An 18,804-nucleotide genomic window follows, 5' to 3' on the forward strand; every position below is an offset into this window, starting at 1 on the left:
CCATCCCAGTCTGTAGAAACGACAAAATGCGTGCCAAGCAAAAGGACTGAGAAATAAAACCTTGTGCAGAGCCACCCAGTCCAAGTGAGACAATCCGGGTCCAGATGAAGATAGGGACCCTGCGACAGCAGGTACAGCCAAAATTGAAGACGCCACAGGAAGTCTACGGACAGGGCCAGAGGTCAGTGTACCAAGCCTGATGGGGCCAGTCTGGGGCGACTAGAATCACGATGCCCCCTTCCAGCTTGAGCTTCCACAGGACCCAAGATATCATGGATATGGGAAGAAACAAGAACAGGAGAGAAAACTCCCATAGTACTGTCAAGGTGTCCAAAAGAAAAGCTCCCGGATCTCTCGTGCAGAAGCAATAGAGGCAGCTTGTGACTGTGGTGCGACGCCATCAGGTCTATGTCCTGACAACCCCAACGACTTGGTAACATGAGAAACACATCAGGGTGCAGAGTGGACGTCTGGGCGACTTAGAAAGTCGGCCTCCCAGTTTTGGCTTCCGTTGATGTGAATTGCTGACAGCACCGGAAGGTAGCGTTCGTCCCATCAGAGGATGTGGCTGACTTCCCTCATGGTACTCTTGCAGCGAGTACCCCCCTGATTATTTATGTATGCAACTGCCATTGCACTGTCTGATTGTACCTTGACAGGCTTGTGAAGGAGGAACCTGTCCTGGCCCTGTAAATGGCCAGGAGCTCCAGGACATCGAGAGGAAGTCTTGTTTCCTGTACTGTCCAGCGGCCCTGGAAGGAGTGTTGACCCGTTACCATTCTCCAGCCTCAAAGACTTGTGTCGGTAGTGAGAAGGACTCGGCTCCCAGATGGGCACATGCAAGTACGCATCTTGAACATCCAGGTAGGCCATAAAGTCCCCTGGTTTCAAAGTCAGCAGGATAGAGCAAAGTGACCCCATCTGAAACTTGGGAACCCTGAGGTATGGGTTGAGGGACTTGAGGTTGAGAACAGGGCGAAAACAGCCGTTCAGCTTTTGAACAAAGAGGAGATTGGTGTAAAATCTGGTGCCCTGCTGTGCAGAGGGGACTGGGACAATCACGCGAGCAGCCAAAAGAGACTGAATTGAGGTGTGTAAGGCCTCTGCTTTTCCTGGATCTGAGGGAAAACCTTTGGGAAAAAAACTGAGTGGGAGGCCATTCTCGAAACGTGAGGGCATACCCTCTGGAGACAATGGCCCTCATTCAGAGCCGCTCGCTAGCGGCCGTACGCTCGTTCCGAGCGATGTTCGCACATCTGCGCATGCGTACGGTTTTTAGTACGCATGCGCGAACCAGTCAGTGCGGCCGAAAATCGTTTGTACGCTATATAGCGAGTGCCTGCTATTTTGAGTGACAGAAGGAGGCGTATGTGGGTGGTAACAGGGGAAGGTGTTTGAAAACGGGGGAGTGGAATTCGAACGCAGGCGTGCTTAAAGGTCAAAATGGGCGTTTTAAGGGAGTGCATAATTAATACAGCAGCATCATTGACCACGTCACTTGGTTTTTTTTAACTCAGAACTGCTCGCAAAATAGCGGTTGAAAAAACCAACCACAAGAATAGCGAGCAGTTCATACGCTGTACGATGTACTCGATTAATCTAATAAATAGCGGACATGACGTATGGTGCGAGCGGCCAGGGGGCGTTTTTATCAAATAAACGAGCGTATGTTTTGCTCGCTTGTTCAGACTTAGAGGTGTGAACAGACTGCAATTTGCGAACGGATCATTTGAATAGCCACCCCTTGTTTTTGAACGAACGACCGCAAATAGCGAACGGCTCTGAATCAGGGCCAATGCCAGTTACCCACATGTCTAAAGTAGTGTCCATCCAGCTGTCTGATAAACGCAGAAGACGGCTGCCCACGCTGGAAAATCCTGGGTGGGGGGCGGCACAGTCATGCGGCAGGCTTGCTGTCTGCAAGCTTAGGAGTCAGGCGACGGGTGGCCTAAGACTGGCAGCCACAGGGCTTGGAAGGTTTGGAGGAGGAACTCTGAGATCAGGAGGAGACCTGCCCCTTCGCTTTCCCTTGCGGACGAAAGGAGGTAGGCTGTCTCAGACGCTGCCATCTTGGCCACTATCCTATCTAGCTCTGGGCCAAATAAGACCTCATCCGAATAAAGGAGAGCTTCTAGTGCCTTCTTGGAATCTAAGTCCCTCCAGGATCATAGCCAAAAGGGCCCTTCTAACTGCCACAGTGAAAGCAGATATCTTAGAAATGGGAAGGCCTGAATCAATAGCCTCCTCGCCCCGATACGTTCTGGCTTCTGAATTGCTATCCAGGGTGGACCACATTCGAGACCTGTTCGTGCCTTTAAAGAGTCCTTCATCAAGGGAGACTGCCCAAGGCCTTGGCAACTCACTGGATGAATGGCATCCCCTGCATTAGCATAGATTTTTTTAAAGATCTCCAACTTTCTATCTATCAGTGGGTCCTTAAGAGAGGCAGTGTTCGGAATAGGTAAAGTAGTGGACTAGACTAGCCTGGCAATATGAGAATCCACCTGATGTGGAGTCTCCCACTTTGCCCTATCAGTATATGAAAGATGGAAGAAACTCAAAATGCGCTTTGAGTTTAGAAAACACCGGTTTGGTTGTAGCCAGTCCTCTACTAGGAGCTACTCCAATTGTTCCTCACAGTCTGGCTACGCTCCGAATAGTGTGCAGGAGATGGCCAGTGAAGCTGACCCAGTCACCAGCACGCAGGCTGCCGTGACTGGGGTGGTGAAGCAGCCATGAGGACGTTTATGATGCTCACATACTACCCACTCAAGAGTAAATAAAAGGGGCAAACTAAACTAGCCTATTGATACCCAAGAGGTGAGGTACATGGGGGAGGGAGCCTGTGCTGCTGGGAGAGAAAAATTAACTGTTTGTTGCCGAGGCTCCGCTGCTCCACTCTAAACACCACAGTCATCATCCCAGTGGCTGAAGGGAGAAATATCAGTATGGCTTTTATGGACAAAACTAAATTTTCCCTTTGCCCCAATAGTCATAAACCTCCCCAGTGATGCTGGGGAATCACATGAGAGAAGGCCACAGCATCTTCCTCGTTTCCCCCACTTTTCATATGGTTGCCTCTTGCTTTCTTTAACATAGCATAAACAGAGACAAGTATACTGACCACTAATAATAAATGATCATATAGTAAACCTGAGACAATAGCGAAGAAGTAGACTTATTAGTAAATACTCAAATTTCCTCACCTTCCACTCGAGATTTTAGCGCATCTAAGTCCTGGGCAGTCATGTGTGAAAAGCGGCAAGCTGGACCAAAGTCACACTGGCCTGAAAAATGAAACAAAACAAGGATGTTAATTCAGGGATCAGATTTTTGCTGTTAGCAAAATAACAAATAGAATAATAAAATGACGTGTTAACTGGACACAAATGTTGTAGAGTGAACACAAAGCTGAAAGTTCCATCTAGGAAGGGTGAAGATAAAATAAACTGTTCAGTAATATGCAGACATTCCACTGCCGCTTTGTTAGAAATTGTGATTGCGCTATCCCCACTAGCCATTAAAGGCAGTCGATAATCCCAGGCTGTCTTATGTGGGTCTGATACAGTGCACAAAACTCAATTGCAAAGCAAGTCAGGCAGTTGTTGTGAAATAATTGACCCTTTGTACAAGTCCACCAATCTGCAGCTTGTTTTGAGTATTTGCATTTCTTTGAGACTCTAACAAGCTCTGGCTTTAAACTGCAAGACAGGAGACTTTAGGTTAATTGGCTTCTGGCAAAATGAAATTTAGTGTATGTTGACGTGGTAGGGAATATAGACTGTAGGGACCGACATGAACAATTAACTACTCTCTGTAAAGTACTATATATATATATATATATATATATATATATATATATATATATATATATTTATTTATTTCCAGCTCAACATGTTGAAGCATACAAAAAGATGGATCCGCACTCCAATTTTTGAAAGGTTAAATCCTAATGCATTTTAATATAGCAGCAACAATTCATCACAATGCAGTAATTCATGTAGAGTGCATAAAAATACTTTTCAGAGCTCTGAAAAAGTATTTTTATGCACTTTACATGAATTACTGCATTTTGAAGCATTTTTGCTGCTATATTAAAATGCATTAAGATTTAACCTTTCAAAAATTGGAGTGCGGATCCATCTTTTTGTATGCTTCAACATGTTGAGCTGGAAAAGAAATACCATTACCTATAACTGAGATCTGGCACCCATCCCATATTACTACTTTTGGAAGTGTGTGGGATTTTTTGCTATGATGAGAGTAGTGTGTGTGTGTGTGTGTGTGTGTGTGTGTGTGTGTGTGTGTGTGTGTGTGTGTGTGTGTGTGTGTATGTATATATATATATATATATATATATACACACATATACACACACACATACTCTCTAAAAGAACAGGCATCATGCTAGATATGTGTAGTTATACAAACATGATCGGCTAAATCAGGTGTAAGGCATGTGTAAAAACTGTGTAAGCCACCATTACAGATGCGTCATCATACCATATTGCCACAGTCGCGCCAAAGAGCCCAAATTGGTGTGCCAGGTCCTGTGCAACTCGACTTGGGCATAACGTCTTTTGAACTCAATTATGTGTCTTAGTCTTAACCACTGAACGAGTCTGCACTAATTTGATATGCGACACGTACATCTGTGTGCGAATGAGTATGAATCTGTATACAAAGTGCTACAGATGCAGTAGACACTTTTTTTTTTACGCCAAGTTCCACTGTGCTTCATATGCGGCTTTGTACATATTTAAAACTAATTCTTGTGTAGTTAAATTCGGAGCCCGGCATCTCTGGTACAGATTGAGTGGTGTCTTGTTAATTTTACATTTAAAGAAAAAGTTGCTACTCTACACTGCCTGGCACTGTTCACTCACACCAGGCGTCTCGTGCCGCAAGGCGTAATGAGGATAGGAGTGTGAGAACGCATCTGTATCTATCATTACAAAGGAATTACACACCACAGCTTGTGACATAGGAAATAAGTATTACTAAATACAAGCTGCTCTTGCTAAAGCTTTCTAAACACAAACATGTGTCATCAGAAAATAGTTACACACCAGACTGGTCTACCCTTACTACTACACACTCTCCACTCTTAGGAGTCTATAGAATCAGATCCAGGTACTTAGCACTTCCACACCAATGGCCAGTGTTACTGAACACCATTATACACAGTAGCCTAACCAAATCTGCATTTTTCTGGTGCATTTTTAGTGGCCATTAGCACTGGAATTTGTCCAGCCCTGTTTATCTTTAAATAGGTACAGGAATATCATTAAATATTATTGCATAGTTCTCAAGTTTTTAAGTATGGCTTTTCAATTTAATTAGCAAAAAAAAAAAAAAAAAAGTCTAATCAACAACTGTTATGCCGAGTACACACTAGACGAATTGTAAACCAACTTGCTGATAACTACCAATCGTTACGACAAATTGGTTACGTCGTCCAGTGTGTACGAACAGTGTCACCGGCAAGGCGCATTCACATGCCTCGTCAGTAACCTCACCCGTGTGACCTACACGTAGGTCCGACGGGCGATATCATCAGCAGGGGCCATGCTGCCGAATGCAGCATGGCCCCCGCCATCATCAGCAAGTGTGTATGCACTTGCCGATCCCGGCAGCCCGCCGCGAACAAGGTCGGTACACACTAGACATCGTCTAGTATGTACCCGGCTTTATTCATCACTAGCTGGGATACTCAGCATTGCTCGGGTTGAAGACTGGACCCTGAAGTACACCTTCAGTCATTATTTGTTTTACATTGTCCTCGTCTATAACCCCATTCCATTGATCCTCAGAAGGACCCCGCTGTTTGCTAACATGCATGCAAACAGTGGCATAACTACTGTGGGTGCAAGGGGTGCAGCTGCTATGGTGCCCGAGCTCCCTCTGTGGCTCGCCACTCCTCCTGCACCCAGTCACACACACAAGGTGGGCCGTTCCAGTCAGGGCTGCCCAGGGTGGCCTGGGTAGCAGTGATGTTGATTTGGTGCCGGCCCGCCAGATGATTACAGCTGGCAAACTGACAGGCAGACATGGAGAGACAGCGTCGCTGGTTGCGAGACAATCAGAGCTCGCAGACTGGCAGCCAGTTCGTAGTGGCGGCTCCTGATTGGCTGCCGGCCTGCGAGCAACTATTGGTTCGTAACTGGTGCCAGATTCAACTTGCGCCAGTGCTGTTTAACCTTGACTGTCGGTGCGCCGCTGTAATTAGCTGCTCATGTCACACAGGGGAAGGAGAGAGGCTGCTGGAGGGACACAGGCAGGTGGGTTGCTTTGGGGGGGGGGGGGGGGGATATTGTGTAAGGGGCATTACTGTGCGACAATGTTATAAGGGGCATTACTGTGGTATAATATGTAAAGGGTACTACTATTCTGTGGAGTAATGTGTTATATGGTCACTACTACTATGTGGCATAATCTGTAGAGGGCATTACTGTATGGGATAATGTGTAAGGGGCATTACTCTGTACTGTAAGGGGCATTATTGTGGAGCACAATGTATAAGGGGTACTACTGTGTGTAATAACCTGAATGGGCTTTGTGTGGGGGAAAATGTATGTTTTTTTTTTCTTTCCTCTGAGGGGGCCCTTTTAAGTTCTTGCTATGTGGCTCCCAAAGTTCTAGTTACGCCCCAGCATGCAAACAGAGGGCTGAATAATATATATGGTCACTTTAAAAAGGACTAACTCTGGATTTATTATGAATTCGCATTTGTCAAAATTTGCTCAGGATACATTTGTAGCTCTCACACGGTCAAGTGCCACCAAAGCCAGCCCCGAAACCTGTGTAATGTAAGCGTGTCCCTATTTTTAGGGATTATGTTAGTGTGTGTGGCCCTGACTAAGTTCAAACCTAGGCAAAAACCTAATCCTTGTCGAACTACACCACCATGCCAAATTTGGTGTAGCTAGGTCTAAAACTCTGGCTGTACATAAAGGACAAACAAGAAAAGCTCTCGCTTATTACATAGATATACACAGATCTATTCATTCACACTTCTGATCCATAAACAGCTGCTACTCTTAAGTGATCAACAATATTGTTCCCAATTATAAAAGTGCATCAGAATATGCAGGTGTTATATAAATATTAGTACAATTAATAATACTGGCATTCATCTACAAGGTCCAGATCTTTTTAAAATTAGCAAGGAAACCTCTAGAGCAGCGGTGGCAAACCTGTGGCGCTTGAGCCACATGCAGCTCGTCTGTTGCTCTGATGTCGCTCACCTGACTGACACAGACTGCCTCCTCTGAGAGGCGTGCAGCTGTTCAGAGGAGGCTTGTCCTTTATTGCTGCAGTCTGCTCCGGAGGCATGTATGGGCGATGTGGTGATATAACGTCGCAAACAGGAGACGGAGCTCACCTTGTGAGTGAAGCTGCAGCGACAAGGAGGACGCGGTCGCAGACGCCGGAGCCTACCTACGTGACAGAAAGTCGCAAGAGGGTAAGAGCTGCGTTTTTGTTTTTATTAGTTTTCTTAAATTTTATTTGTGACATGTGGGGGGGGCCGGAGTGGCCCGTGGAGTGGGAGGGAGTAAGGGGCAAGGTGGCTGGACTGGAGTGGCCTGGGGAGAGGAGGGGGGCTGGAGTGACACATGGAGGGGTTGAATTGTACTATGTGAATCTTTTTATCAATGATTTTTAGTGGATGTGGCTTTTTCAGTGTATTATTTGTGTATGTGGCTTTTTCAGTGTATTGTATGTGGATCTGTTTTTTTTCATTTTTTTTTTATATTGTTCTGACTTTTTCTTTCCCTTTAATAGTTACCTCCACGGTGATTGTGTGCATGCGCTTTTACAAACATCATACCAGGGGCATGGCCTCACTGGCCATGCCCCTTTTACATGTGCCCCTTCAGCGTGAGCATGATCTCATCTCTTTGACAAACCTACAGATATTTTGGGACTCTTTGCCTCTGACTGGTTGGCCGTCCCTACTCTAGAGGCTCAAGTCATCTTGTAAAATAACAGAGCTTGTCCATTAATTGAATCGTTCTGAGAACTTTTACATTCATACTGTACCACCATAACTGTATGGAACTATGATATTATTACCAGTTATTTATATAGCACACATATTCCGCAGCGCTTTACAGAGAGAATATTTGGCCATTCACATCAGTCCCTGCCCCAGTAGAGCTTACAATCTATATTCCCTACCACATGCGCACACACACACTGGTTAATTTATTATGGGGAACCAATTAACCTACCAGTATATTTTTGGAGTGTGGGAGGAAACCGGAGTACCCGGAGGAAACCCACAGTTAGGGCCATGGTGGGAATTGAACCCATGACCTCATTGCTGTGAGGCAGTAATGCTAACAATTACACTGTCTGTGCTGCCATATTAGAAGTACAGTAATACAATATACTCCCAAAGCTTAAAATTTTATATTAAATGTCCCTTAGTAATTTAAAAAAAAAAAAAACTATAAAGCATTTACAGGGCGAGCACAACTTAGGAAAGGGGTATGCATAATGCTGGCAAAGAGCAATTACTGATGGAACTTAGGGCCTGATTCAGACCCGCTAGCGAAGGCATTGTGCTCGCTAGAGGGTCGATGGCCGGGCAGTGTGCACGCGCGACCACCGTAGCGAGTGAATTTTCAGGTGCAGGTCCGTGGGATAATTTTCTGGTGATAGTTGTTACTACAAGACAATAGTCACGAACACTGAATAGATTATTAAAAAGTCCAGGGATGGGGGATAATCCCCTATCCTAGCTTCAATAAATCCGGGAGTATCCTCACGTGAAAGAGGGAAGTTCTCCTTTTCAAATGATGTGGCCCCTTGATAGCTCTTGTCTCATAATCACTAAGCAATATCACACTGCACTGCAGAAATACTAGTAAAGCCATTGAATGTGAGGAGGACACTTAAAATGTCAGGAGAAGTGAGCAAAATAATGGTATTTTTTGAAAATTCTAAAACTATAATTTTGTGGGTAATGCATAAAAAAAATTATAGATATTGCTGTTGGAATGTGGCCAGCCCAGAAAGTGACAATAAGCTCAGAACAGGGGTGTTAAGCCTGTTAACTAAAATGGACAATATATGATAAATGCATCTAGCATGCTATTTAACCTATGAACGGTTACAATTTATTTCATATTTCTCATATAAAAATTAAACTTCGTTAACAATTGCAATCTTTAACAAGTTGATTAATTACATCACTACTAAAATAAAACTGTGACGGAAAAATAGGTAGCGGAGCAGCTTCAGGGCGCATTATAAAACAATAGCGCTGTACGCCTGGTGAAGTCAGTAGTACTATGAGGTAAACATTATTGACCTCCATGGGAAAAACATTTTCGGTACTTAATAAATTGCAAGATGCAAATGGCACACAGCATGCTCTACTTGTAGTGTGTGCAACGTTTCATTGAGCATGAAACACACATTTACTATATGCATCAATAACGTCAGGAATTCCAGCGAAGTCCATGTGGTGGATGCAAGAACCAAAATGTTATGCTTCATAAAGCATATACCCACCTGTCTGAAGGAAGCGTCTGCAGAGTTTCTTACATTCTTCTTCAGCAAGGATCTCACATGCATCTAATAAAGAGTAAGTTGAGAAGTAAAATTGATATTATACAGAGACTACATCAATTCCAAAACTAATAGCCTGGTTTTGACCATAATGTACGATGTACAAAAAGTAAACTGATTAACAGTAAGACCTCCGCCCCCCTGTTTTTCTCTAGCACTCTCCATGTCACCAGTGCTAACCTCCCTTGCCTCCTACCCTTCAGGCACTGACCCTGTCCACTCAGCCTAAAGTTGCATACAGGATACCGAGTGCGTGCGTGACTTCCACCCGTGACTCTTGCTAATTTCAGTGAGTTACCCTTCCAATGCCCCAGTTATCTGTCCAACTCAGACTGGTGTTATGTTTGATACTTCCATATGGCATTCCATTGTGTATTGTACTCAAGCTCTAATTAATGTTTTGTTATGTTTACCCTGGATGGTGCCGAGTGCATTTTGTGGCACCATATAAATAAAAATTGATATTAACTTTAAAGAAAGTCATAGGCAGTAACACTTATTAAATAATGTCATGTAAAATTAAGTTTTAATCGTCGACCTAGTGCGTACCCAGCATAAGAGACAACACAAAGCAGTAAACACAAGATTAACTAGGATAGTGCTATACAACACAACTGTGGTGTAACCCACAGCAACCAGTGAGAGTTGTGCTTTCAATTTCTAAGGTATACTAAGGGGTCTATTTAGCAAGCAAAAATTCCCGGAAACAAATGTTTCCGCATGATTGAAGTATCACAGCTATGCAGGTACTGGCTACTAGAGAAGATAACGCAATTATCTTCTCCGTTAAAGCCCAACTCCTACAACATTACATTGTAGAGAGCAGAAAAATGTTTAGAACATCCTTAAAGGCTTGCTTTATATAACATCATCTGAGAATGGCGAAATGTAAGGAAAAACCGTATTTCAGACGAAAACTGCAGGGACAGATGCTCCCGTCCAATCAGTCCCTGCAGGCAGCTGAAGCGCCTCCCACTCTCCTCCGCTCATTTGGCAATTACAATGATCGTGTTCCTGGCAGTGCAATTGCAAGACATATTTATTTATTTTTTATTGCACTATACAGTATATAGCCCTTCCTGGCATTCGTCTACCTTGCATTAAAACTGCTCCCTCCCCCACACACGTGTTGCAATGAAAACTAAACCTGGTAGACTGAGCAATATGAATTTGATAGATAGATCCCTGAATAGCAGGGAAAAGTGTAGAGAAAAATACAGAAATGGTGCCGATTTTGGCCCAATATCGACACTGTTGCTGAATAGACCACTAGGAGAGAGAACCTGAGCATTGTCCTGGAAAGCTAAATGGAGAATCCCAGTAAAATGTAGTACACACCAGTAAGACCATGCCTCCTCTGGGGATGTAGCCATCCTGGCACCGCCGACATTCCCGGCTCCAGAATCCCAATGGTGTGTATTAGGGTTAGGCACTAGAGAGGGGGGGGGGGGGGGGATAAGGCTGCAGAGGGGATGGTTATAGTTAGGCTGCGGGAAAGGTGAGTTAGGGGTAGGGTTAGAATACTAACCTGCATGCATTAGGTTTTCCACCATTGGGATTACGCTGCCAGGATTCTGATCACCGCCATCATCAGGATCGTGTTCCCAACCTCTCTCCTCTGCCCTCAGACACTACCATAACTAAATGATATATGAGCACTATAAACAGGTAGAATTAAGGCTAGTGCAGCTGTAGCAACAAGGTACCCCAGCCAGGTGCTGCCGCCAGTATAGGCACATTACATATACAGGGGTAGGGGGCTCACCTCTGAACAGGTCATACCAGGCCTTCTTGCTCCTCTGGTGCTGCACCCCGTTCAGGTGCTTCTTGCGGTTGTGCAGATTGTCGTGGAAGGAGCGGTCACAGTAATCGCACAGATACCGCCGACCCATCTCCTCCTCCCGGCTCTTCTTCCTCCTTCACAGTCACTGACTGCTCAGCATTAACGAGTCGCGACCAACCCTCCACACAGACCACTCACGTGACAGGAAGTGGCGCTCTCTGGCTCCTCCTCCTTGTGTAACGTCAATTCCTGTCGGTAGCAGCTCCTTGGCTACAGGGTCACTATGTCCGTGCTGAGCACCGTATACCGCTCGCTGTTCCGCCGCACCTCCACCTTCACCCTCACCATCGTGCTCGGCGTGGTGCTGTTTGAGCGGGCGTTTGACCAAGGAGCGGACGCATTGTTTGAGCACCTGAACCGAGGGGTGAGGACTGCTGGGTGACCGGGGAATGGCGGCTCAAGGGCACAGGGTGGGGGGCGGTACAGGTGGTACCAGGGACATTTTCCCAACTAGATGTGCTGCACTTGTAGGTTGTTTTGCTTTCATCCTTCTGCCCAGTTCATCCTAAACCATCTCCCTGTGTGCTGGCTATTCCATGATTCCAGTAAGATCGTCTTGTTGTTTTCCCTCAAAGGTATTTCTTCCATAGCCTGTAGGTATGTTTTGGGTCATCATATTGCTGTAGGATGATCTCTTGACCAACTAGGCATAGATCAGAGGTGTGGTGCTGCAAAATGCATTGGTAGCCCTTTTGGTGTAGGGTGGCAATCATTCTGCAAGTTGCCCACTCAGTTGGTGTCGAAGGGGTTATTTTGTTTAGTCGGGTCGTTTTGCTGTTAAAAAGCATTGCTCTTTTCAATACGCTGGGAAATAGCGTAAATAAAGCTCACATTGAGGAACCATCCTTTCGCCTGCTCAGTGGCCTACAAAAATGTGTGATTCACCAAAAATTTCTCATTTTTATTTACCAGACAATAAGTATTTCTTCCTGTCTTCAGTAGTCCTCTGGTGGTGCTTCAATTACCTGTTCCTTGAACAAGGCCTTTTTTTCGAACTCTGAAAATACATTGTTTTTCAGTATTTGCTAATATCTCTTAGCAGTTTACCATTGGAGGTTCATTTGCTGGACTTGAACTGCTTATATTTAAAAAAAGCAAATAGTAAATGGAAAAAATGTGTATGTATATATATTTTGTTCCCGCTAGGATTGGCAGGCAGTGCGCACCCCAAAAAGGGGGTGCGGCCCTGCCGACGTCAATGTTGGGGGCTTGCGCAGCCAGTGCCGGCACTAATGGGGGTGTGCCCTGCACCTACACCTACGGAGGTGCCTTGTTTTCCCAAAGCTCTTCCTTAATGTGAATAGATGCCGTGCGCATGCGCACGGCATCTATTCACATGGCGGCAGAAAAGCAGCAGCCATGCTGTTTTGGCAGGGCGCATTTTGCCCTATAAAAATCGGGCAAGGCTGCTAAAACAGCCTAGCGTGAACACTAATATATATTCAAATTTAATATACACACACACACCCTCCTAGCGTAAAACCTAATGGTGGTTATACTTTTTGGAAAAAATGTGGTTTTGTCTGGCACCTGATTTGCAATGTAAAGGCTTCCAAACATTCTGGTATATCTGTTCTGCAAATGTTCTGTGCTGTCATTGCCATTTAAGTTATTTGGCCAAGTGAGAAGTATTGTTGGTTAAGTTTAAATGGAGCAAAAAGTGTTTAGCTAAATATCGGGTGGGATTTGAATCCTTGTATTGGAGCTTCCAATCCTGGGATTTTGAGATTAGTCAGCGTTTGTGCTTTTCTTTCTTTTTTTTTTGTTTTTTTTTAATGCCGGGCTGTGCTGAGCACCTGCAGCAGACGGCTGAGACACTGCTCCTGTGCGCAACGTAACGTCTGAGGTCACGCTGCGCAGCCTGATGCCAGCTCCCCTGCCTGCCAGTACTATGCTTAAGTCTAAGCAGAGGAGGACTTTCTGCTGGTTGGCGGGACAGCCGCGGGTATCATCTAAGGGGGTCAACCAAAGCAGGAGAGAGGAGCACACAGGCGGAGGCCGGTACTCGGGAGAATGGGGAAGGGATGAGGACTGAGGGGCTTGCTAGTGCTACCACCAACTCAATCCCAGGAATTCCGGGATTGAGTGTTTTTCAATCCCGATTTTTGGGATTGAAAAAGTGGCCCGGGATTGGCCTCCCTAGCTAAATAGCTATGTTTGTGTGTATATATATATATATATATTAGTGTGTGTTTTTTTTCTTTCTAAAAGTTATGTGCGCAGATTTTCTTCTAACAGCAGTTGTGTGTACAGAGTCAAAATGTATGTTTGATAGACTTTCTGAACGAGCTGTAGCAGACAATAAAATTCAAATACTTTTATTTCAATGCAGAACTACAACTTAATTGCGAGTTAAAGACTCAAAACAAGAAAACCAATTCTACTTATACAAATGTGGTGCGCTATTTCAGTTTGGAACTCGTACTGCATGGTACAGAAAACCTGACCTGGGAAAGCCATTATATGAACCCACTATATGTGCAACACTCTCTAGAACAGAATATTTTATGCACCATGGTAACTGGAATCTGTCCAGTCTTGATGCGATAAGAACATCAATTTTTTATATTTCTTTACAAATACATTTTGACCAGGTTGCCTAAACTTTTGTATGCAACTATTATCTGTGTTGCATCACTGATTCAGCAAGCTCCTAATGCACGTCAGGGTCTGCATGAGTGGGCCTCTACTCTTCAAAATGGCACACATTAACCTTAATCTCAGTAATAAGTCAAATAAAAGACACATTTAATCAAATAAAGACCAATTTGTAGTAACCTATCGTCAGGCATTTTAAACAAGTATTCAAGCTACTATACAAACACAACTAACCATAAAGCGAAGGAGCGCATGTTTGGATTTGGTGTCACTTGTTGCCCATCACTGCCTTAAATGCTAGTAACAAACACATGTATTGGTTTAAGGGTTATAATAAGGTGGCAGTCATAATACTGTACAGTGGTTCTGGAACATAGGGCTGAATTCAATTCAGTGCGATGATGAATAGCCGTGGGGGGAGCTTCCGGAGCTATTCAATACACTGCGCTGTTTGCCTGGTTAGGAATTGGTTAAGTTGGAGAATGCTGGTTCTCGCGACTAAACACCTAGGTTAAGTTGCGAGAACCGGCATTCTCCGACTTAAGTGTCGGCTGCGTGGCTGTTAACGCGTGCTAAGCCTGCAAACGGCTGCGTGGCCCACACATTCGTCGGATTTCTCCTCGCATCCCCAGGGGGAAGTGAGAAGAAACAGCACGGTGTATTGAATAGCTGCGGGATTAATGTTGTAATGTGGAATAATCATTTTTTTTAAAAACTGGGTTACATTAAATTTAAAAACTTTGCTCTTACTAATTCTCTTTTTTTGTTTTTCTTCTAGAAATTGTGGAAACACATCAAGCACGAGTATGAGCAAAAAGATTAAGAAGTTGGCTTTCTCCAGAACAATTTTGGTCAATACTCCTGGGCCAGATCCTTCAGAGGACTGCAAAATGGCTGACAATGATTAGTGTCTAACGCTGGGGACAAACCTGCCACATGTTTGTGATTGACATTATGAGTAATAAAATGTAAATGGTAACCTCTAGATGTCCCTTTATTTGCTGCTGCGGATTGTTGGGTTGATAACATACTGACCACTTTAAAACTTGCTCAAAAAATGGTTCATGTTAAAACAAATGCAATAAATCTATTTTGTGTCTAAAGCTTCAATTGTTTGTTTTCCCTTCATGCTGATAGTAAATGTTGATGTTCATCTGAAAAAAAGACATAAAAAAAAGACAGTATATAATTCTTTCCGATTACTTTTTTTTTTTTTAAATGTTCTATCTGGATCACTTAAATAAAGAGGTTGTAAATGTGCACAGATCAGAGTTAAAAGTAAGTACAGAGACAGACATTGCAGTTACTGAAAAGCAACAAAGATTGGTGTGATAAAGTCCAAAAGTATGGGATCTGTCCTTACATTTATGGGAAGAACAGAACAAGGGGGCAATGGAAGCAATACAAAGAGGACTTAGGCGATTGTGAGGCTTCTTTCATTTTAGGGCAACAATGGATGGCAATTCAAGTGTGCTGTCCAAGGCTGCCAGGCTTTAGTGAAGGATTCCAAGGAATTATGTAGGACACTGGTCATAGTCTCTATACAGTTATGTGTACCAGACTGATTTGGGTGACTTTGTTTTCTAAATGGCAAATCATAGCTGAAACTACACATGAAATGTATGTTTGTGTGTATCCCTAGGGGTAGGAGAATATTTATCTGCAGAATAGATTGTAATGAAGTTGTTATCTTTTCTGAGGGAAAAGCTACCAGATGCAGGTGAATGAGTCCTATACAGAACATTCCCTCCAGCATCCAGGACTCATTTTATGAAGTCTCGCATCTATATAATATCAGTAATACAGGAGTTTAAAAGCTCTCTAATCTTTATGTATTTGGAACCAAGCCAAGTTTGCACATTTCTTTTCAGTCATCATCTAAAGACTAAAAAACACTGCTGGTGTTGCGCTAATAATCTAATTTGAGAAATAATAACCAGATATGGCAGAGACAAAGATTCAAGACAACAAAATGTGGCATAAAAATCAATATACAATTTAAATTTAAATATCATATGACAAAACATGCTAAAAAGATAAAAAGACATAACATACTAAAGAGGTCAAAACAGACTACTCATATATATAAAAAACCTCCCAATTGGGGTCTAATTAATATGATTGGCTGACTATGGAAAAGACCACATATGACTGTCTTATTGTATAGCTTATATAGCTCACCGGATTGCAATCCAAAAAATGACGATGAGTAAATCTTGAGTCCACACTTTCACTTGAACAAAATCCTTAATGGAGTCTACACACGGAGGTATGTACAACTGGTATAATGGATTTCCAAATCTCAGATGAGCGCTGACTGCTCAATATGCTGCAGCAGGCACCTCCTAAAATCTAGGAGAGCTGCTACGCTGATGGTGTCCCAGTCTTTGAACAGAAATGTCTCAAATACGTGTTGTTTACAAGGGGCCGTTGTGGTGATCGCCCCGAGTATCACGGACAGGTGTACAGATGCTCTTGAGGAGGGAGATGTTCTGAGGCTCGTAATAAAGTCAGCCCATGACCGCCTCTCTTTCTTTGCCTCTCCTCTATAGCAAACCTTGTCCCGCAGACAGAATAGGAGACTGGATGCCAGATGGATTTTTTGTTCGCAAACGGACTTAAATGGTCTCCAACAATCTTGAGAACAAATGTATCAATGTGATGTTCCTCTAACGCGTTTTGCTTCAGTTCCGTGAAGCTTTATCAAAGTATATATGTCCATAATACTCCAAAGCTTCACGGATCTGAAGCGAAACGTGTTCCGTTTAGGAACAAAAAATCCATCTGGCATCCAGTCTCCTATTCCGTCTGCGGAAGTCTGATTATTGTTCGAGTTTGATCATCTAAAGACTATTCTGGGTCTGACTCCCTCAGGGAAGTCCTGAAGGGTTTAAGCCAGATGTTCTCAAACTCTGCCATTAGAGTCCATGTTTAAAGGATATCCATGCTTGAGCACAGGTGGATTAAATTAGTCCCTCGTCAATTTGATGTCACTATCTGGACTTAGGCATGGACATCCTTAAAACGTGAATTGTATGACGGAGTTTGGGACATCTGTATTAAGCTCCTCATATAATAAAGAGATACAGCTAATTAGTTAGCTGACCATTGACAGTCACTGAGGTTGTCTGGCTGTAGGGTGAAAAAGTCCAAAGTGGTACAATGCTAGAGGCGGCGTCCCGCTTAGTCTAAAGGCCACTCACTGGTAAGTTGTGTACGCTGCAATGTTTCTTCGGGTGATTGGTGCACATTCTTGGGTGAGTGTATAGTCCCGATGCCAGTGTCTGTTCACGGTGGTGGCCAATGCCTGCTGTTCAGGTACCCAATTAGTGAGCCAGAGATGCGCTGGCTCAGCGTCTGCTTGGCCCTGGCTTCCTGGTCCGGGGTCCCCTAGCTTTTGTGGTCACTTGGTGAGATTCTGTTCGTACCTTACTCCAGATGGAGATAAGGATGCTGCTTGGTTTTGTAAGGATGAGGTGTGTCTCAGGTTGATTATACCCCTTTTACATCAAAGTCCCGAGTCTGACCCGGGACACGGTTCTACAGTGACCCCGGCGTTGCAGTGGACACTTGGAGATGATGTAATCTCCAAGTGCTGCTGAAGCCAGCCAATCGGGTAGCATGCGACATGACCCAGGTCATCTTGACCTGGCTCGGGGCGTTTACATTGCAGGGTGACATGGGAACAACCCATGCCCAGCCCTGCAAACTACCCGAGTTGGATACCCGGGTCACTCGACCCAGGTGGGTCAGTTTACACTGACTGAAATCCCAGATTGATGTGCGTTCATGTGTAAAACCCCGGAATTTTAATGTCTATGTAAAAGGGGTGTGAGTGTGGACGTATCCAATGCGTTTCAGCACTTAGTTCCTTTTTCTTCAGGATCCTCAGGGACACCATGGGGATATTATGGTTGGAGACCAGGCACCAAACAGTTAAAGCTTCAGCTCCCAGGATGCCTCGGGGTCCTCTTCCATATATACCCCGCCCCTAGCCATAGGACTTCAGTTGTTCGTTTTGGTGCGGCAGGATCAAGAAGCACCTTTGTAATGGGACTGCCCTGGCAGTCCTAAGCTTTTATTTTGTTTTATGTTTTTGGGTTGGCAGTAGTAAGCGTCTGAATTAAGACGCATGTACTGCGACTCCATCTACCTCCGCTGGGCTGCAACACCAGTAACTTGGCTGGTGATTTCGGCGGGTCGCGGCTAAGCTTGCTAGCCGCAATGCTGGGACCTGGACTGCAACCGGATGTACGGAGAGGTCAGGTAAGGGGAATGGCGTGTGGCAGTCCTTGCTTCTGGTGTTAGAGACGCGCCAGAAGCAGCTGCTGTTAGGGCCCAGGATTGTCCGCATCCTTACTACACTACCGGGCCTTATCGTCTGACGCCGGGGATCGGTAGCCAGTGTACCCAGCTGATTAACGCAGCTTAGGGGAGGTAGCTCCGACCCAGATGCAGTCCCTACGAATGGTTTTGTACGTCTGGGTTGCTCCACCTATCCTCCATGTGTATATGAGATGCTCACGGTCCATGCTCAGTGCGCCCTGTAGCTGTGGTCTCAGGATGGTCTGGGTCAGTCTCCCTGTATACCTCTCTCTAGGTTAAACTATATGGTGCTCTATGTCCTGCCATTCCTTTGCGTTGCTGTAGTTGATTTAGTGCCGATTGTAATTATATTACATATGTATTGTATGTGACTGTTTGCTAGCTGCTGACTGACACTGTCTTTTATTTCTGTATCTGTCAATTATAACTATCACTGTTTTCTCCATTCTTTTGGGTTG

The 18,804-nt window shown here is 44.4% G+C and overlaps 2 protein-coding genes across 2 annotated transcripts in view; one reads left to right on the forward strand and one right to left on the reverse strand.

Annotated features, from left to right (window-relative positions):
• ZMAT5 (zinc finger matrin-type 5) overlaps positions 1-11,613 on the reverse strand; it is a 27,853-nt gene extending 16,240 nt beyond the window's left edge. Inside the window, exons 1-3 of the mRNA XM_088443535.1 lie at positions 11,345-11,613; positions 9,523-9,585; positions 3,207-3,287 (exon numbers count right to left, since the gene is read on the reverse strand). Coding sequence (XP_088299661.1) covers positions 3,207-3,287; positions 9,523-9,585; positions 11,345-11,471 — 271 coding nt within the window. The 5' untranslated portion in view covers positions 11,472-11,613. The remainder of the gene's footprint in view (positions 1-3,206; positions 3,288-9,522; positions 9,586-11,344) is intronic.
• Positions 11,567-15,123, forward strand: UQCR10 (ubiquinol-cytochrome c reductase, complex III subunit X). Its single transcript, XM_088443536.1, has 2 exons — positions 11,567-11,786; positions 14,799-15,123. The coding sequence occupies exons 1-2, from the start codon at positions 11,646-11,648 to the stop codon at positions 14,841-14,843; spliced, it is 186 nt and encodes a 61-aa protein (XP_088299662.1). The 5' UTR covers positions 11,567-11,645; the 3' UTR covers positions 14,844-15,123.
• Positions 15,124-18,804: the final 3,681 nt, after the last annotated feature.

The sequence above is a fragment of the Taudactylus pleione genome, unplaced genomic scaffold (genome assembly GCF_031769625.1).
Source record: "Taudactylus pleione unplaced genomic scaffold, aTauple2 ptg000330l, whole genome shotgun sequence".
Lineage (NCBI taxonomy): Eukaryota > Metazoa > Chordata > Amphibia > Anura > Myobatrachidae > Taudactylus > Taudactylus pleione.